This window comes from Elephas maximus, chromosome X (assembly GCF_024166365.1).
Source record: "Elephas maximus indicus isolate mEleMax1 chromosome X, mEleMax1 primary haplotype, whole genome shotgun sequence".
In the NCBI taxonomy this organism is placed as follows: domain Eukaryota; kingdom Metazoa; phylum Chordata; class Mammalia; order Proboscidea; family Elephantidae; genus Elephas; species Elephas maximus.
Genome location: NC_064846.1, coordinates 139,523,098 through 139,527,083, shown reverse-complemented (window position 1 = coordinate 139,527,083; position 3,986 = coordinate 139,523,098). Strand labels below are relative to the sequence as shown.

General features: G+C 53.5%; 1 protein-coding gene across 1 annotated transcript; it reads right to left on the bottom strand.

Moving 5' to 3' along the window:
• Window positions 1–795, bottom strand: LOC126068806 (melanoma-associated antigen B2-like). The gene has a single exon (XM_049871503.1). It carries the CDS (start codon window positions 793–795, stop codon window positions 1–3), a length of 795 nt encoding a protein of 264 aa, XP_049727460.1.
• Between the last annotated feature and the right edge of the window lie 3,191 nt (window positions 796–3,986).

Genomic DNA, 3,986 nt, shown 5'->3' with positions numbered 1-3,986 from the left:
CTAAGTGTGGAGGATCACTGTTGGGCACCTGCCGGTATTCCAGGAACTTTTCCTGGGCCAAATCTTTGGTGATGACCTTCCGGTGCTCCCCAAAGATGAAGTGCGTCTTCCCATTGTACATCCCAAACACATTAGGAATTCCCACATCTCCTCTTCGGTGGCCCGGTTGCCATTCATGGAGATCATGCCCAGGAGAAGCATCAGGAGCCCCTTCTTGGGAAATCCCCTGCCACCACTCAGATTCTCTTCCTCGGTGATCTCCAATTTGCTGACAAGGGAATAGGATTGACCTTTGGAATCGTCAAGGCCAAAGACCAGTTCTATGTACTCAGAGGCTCTCCTCAGGATCTCAGGGAAGTGCTCCTTGTACCTTTTGTTGATGATTTTCAACATTTTTCCCTTGGTAATGCGCTCTTGCACTTCATACTTGGACAGCAGGAACTGCAACAAGGTGATCACCCTCCTGGTTAGAGGGTCTGTACATGACCTCTCACTGAGGGCTCGGCCAGAAGAGGAACTTGGATGTCCCTCACCTTGGCCATTGGCCCCTCTAGGAGCTCTTCTGCCTGAAGCACCTGCAGCAGCAGTGGTGGTGGATGGGGCTCTCTGAGACCCCTGGGGAGTGTGAGCAGCAGGGGAGCTTTGGCGAGGCCCCCCAAAAGGAGGATAGGAAGAGGAGGGGGACCCTTCCTCCTTTGCTGCAGTGGCCTGAATACCCTTGACACTGTCGGTTTCACCTTGGGCCTGGTGACGTTTCTCGTGGGCATAGAGCTTAGTCTTTTGTCCCCGAGGCATGATGACTCTGCTCAAGGACAGCAGGCAAGAGTGTGGAAGGAGGGCAGGTGATGAGGGCACGGTGGAGGAGGGAGGCTGAGAGGGCGTGCACCCCTGCAGCAGAGAGATGCCTCCTTGGCTTTAACAAACGCCACCTTTGCAGAATTCTTGGAGGGCACTGCTCTAGAACCCCACAAGGTTCCTGTTGTCCTGGTCAGGACCCTATAGAGGAAATTAGAGGAAGGATTAGGTTGTAGATTGCCAGCCCTGCTTGCGGCTTACTGGGGTGACAGCAGGGCCTGGCACTAAGGACTCTGTACTGAGTTATTTGGGGTTTTTCTAAGTTCACTCTTAGGGCCATCATTTCACCTGCTGGCAGGGCCAGGGCACTTCCCCTACCCTGACCTTGCTTCAGGGTAGGACTTGGTAGTTCTCCCTCTACTAACTTGAGTCCATCTGAAAGCATGAGTGGAATACAGCTCAGACCAAGGCCCTCACCTCCCTAGAGGGGAGTCAGGGTGCTACACATCTGGCTACCCCTGTCTGCAGGCTCCCAGAGCTAAGAGGAAGGTTGAGCTGAGGGGGGGGCGTCTCCTTTGGGGGGAGCCCCCTCATTAACACTAAGGCCCTCGCCTGGCTTGTAGTTAGAGTCCAGGCATCCTCCCTCTTCAGAACTGGGGTACTTCCTTGGACCAAGGTCTTCCGGTAAGGAGACCTTCTGGGCAATGTCGTTCTGGTGCCTTTGAGACCGGCGGTAGGGGCGGGACTTTGTGGGACCTCCTCTGGTAAGGGTTATGTGGTCCCCTTAGTCTACATTCAGGGTCCTCATCTGGACTCCTGACTAGTCTTGAGACTCCATGCTCCTCTGATGATGAAAGACCGCAGCCCCTCAGGCCAGAAGCCACGCCTTCCCGGCACTTCCTAGATGGAAGCCAGGGCATGTCATATCCAGCCCAAGGCTATAGATGGGCCTCCCAGGGCCAAGAGTGTTGGTGGGGCCTGCGAGGGTGAATGTCAGGGGCGGGGATCATGGGAATCCACTGTTCTGGGGTTAATGGTCACCTCAGTCCACTTTCAGGGTCCTCGTCTGGATTCCTGACCAGTCCTGGCACTCCACCCTTCTCCGATGATGAGAGATCACAGCCCTGCACGTCAGAAGCTGCACCTTGTTTACACTTCACTTCCAAGATGGAAATCAGGACCGGGCACATCTGGCCAAGTCTGTGGGGGGCCCTCTAAGTGCCAAGGCTACTTGGGGGGCCTCCGAAGGCCAACAGCATTAACCAGTTGCTGTCAAGTTGATTCCAACTCAGTGTGACCCCACGTGTTACAGAAGAGAACTGCCTCATAGAGTCTTCTTTCTTTACAGATAGAGACTGCCGGGCCTTTCTTCAGCAGTGCCACTGGGTGGATTCGCACCGGCAACCTTAAAGGTCATAGTCAAGGGCAAAGCTTTTTGTTACCCAATAGGGAATGTCATAGTTATGTAGTGCTGTTATAACAGAAATACAAGTGGATAGCTTGAACACACAGAAATTCATTTTCTCACAGTTTAGCAGGTTAGAAGTCTGAATTCAGGGTTCGGCTCTAGGGGAAGGCTTTCTGTCTTTTGGGTCTTGGGGAAGGTCTTTCACTTTTTTTCTGTTTCCTGGTTCCTTGGAGATCTCATGTGGCGTGGCCCCAATCTTCCCTCATCTGTGCTTACTTGCTTGCTCAATCTACTCTATTATATCTCAATTGAGATTAACTTAAGACACCCCACCAGGCGGGGCCAAGATGGCGGACTAGGTGGACGCTACCGCGGATCCCTCTTGCAACAAAGACTCGGAAAAACAAGTGAATCGATCACATACATAACAATCTACGAACTCTGAACAACAAGCACAGACTTAGAGATGGAAAACGAAGAAATACGGGCAGACAGCGACCGTTTTCAGAACTAGGAGCCAGCGTACGTGGCAGGTGACCTTCGGAGCCCCATCTGGGGCAGAGCCCAGGGGGGCAGATGGCACAGACAAGGGGCCCAGCCCTACCCCCCCGAACCCATCCCGGGAGAGAGTCTAGCTGGTTGGCGTGGGTGGCGTAGTGGCGCAGCCGGAGGGAGAAGCACCCGGGAGGCAGTGACTGATCTTGGAGCGGGGAGAGCAGCGTCCCAGCCAGGGAGCCGTCCCGCCGGGACCTTGGCGGGAAGCAGGCGGGGCGCAAGCGGGGGGGGGGTCAGCTATATTTCCCTAAAGTGACCCCGGGGCGGGGCCAACACGTTCGTGCGGGGGGACGCCCACCCAGTTCGCGCCTGTGGCGCGGCGCGCCAGAGGGAGAAGTCCCCGGGAGGAAGTGACTGGTCTTGGAGTGGAGAGAGCAGCATCCCAGCAGGGGAGCCCTCCCGCTGGGATTTTGGCGAAAGCGGGCGGGGCGTGAGTGCGGGGTCCAATTATATTATCCTGAATAGACCTGGGGGCGGGCCCACCCGTTCGTGCGGGAGAAGCCCACCCAGTTCACGCAAGCGGTGCCGCGCACTGGAGGGAGAAGTCCCCGGGAGGAGGTGACTGGTCTCGGAGCAGGGAGAGTAGCGTCCCAACCGGGGAGCCGTCCCGCCCGGATTTTGGTGGACGGGGGCGGAGCGTGAACGCAGTGATCAGCTCTATATTCTGTGGTGCTACACTCCTAGCTCTCTGATCCCTCCCCCACCCTCCCCAGGTGGCTCCATTAACATCCGAATACCCGGAGCCAGAGGGAGAATTCAGATAGGGATCTGACTGCATTTTTTTTAGCTGATTACCTGGAAAATCTAGTTTCCCAGTGATGGCTCAGAGACAGCAGTCCATATCAAACCACATAAAGAAACAGACCATGACAGCTTCTCGAACCCCCCAAACAAAAGAATCAAAATCTTTCCCAAATGAAGATACAATCCTGGAATTATCAGATACAGAATATAAAAAACTAATTTACAGAATGCTTAAAGATATCACAAATGAAAATAGGATAAATGCAGAAAAAGCCAAGGAACACACTGATAAAACTGTTGAAGAACTCAAAAAGATTATTCAAGAACATAGTGGAAAAATTAATAAGTTGCAAGAATCCATAGAGAGACAGCATGTAGAAATCCAAAAGATTAACAATAAAATTACAGAATTTGACAACGCAATAGAAAGTCAGAGGAGCAGACTCGAGCAATTAGAATGTAGACTGGGACTTCTGGAGGACCA

Bases quoted from the DNA above. Each gene is read 5' to 3' on its own strand.
- LOC126068806 (XM_049871503.1), bottom strand. From the start codon at position 795: ATGCCTCGGGGACAAAAGACTAAGCTCTATGCCCACGAGAAACGTCAC.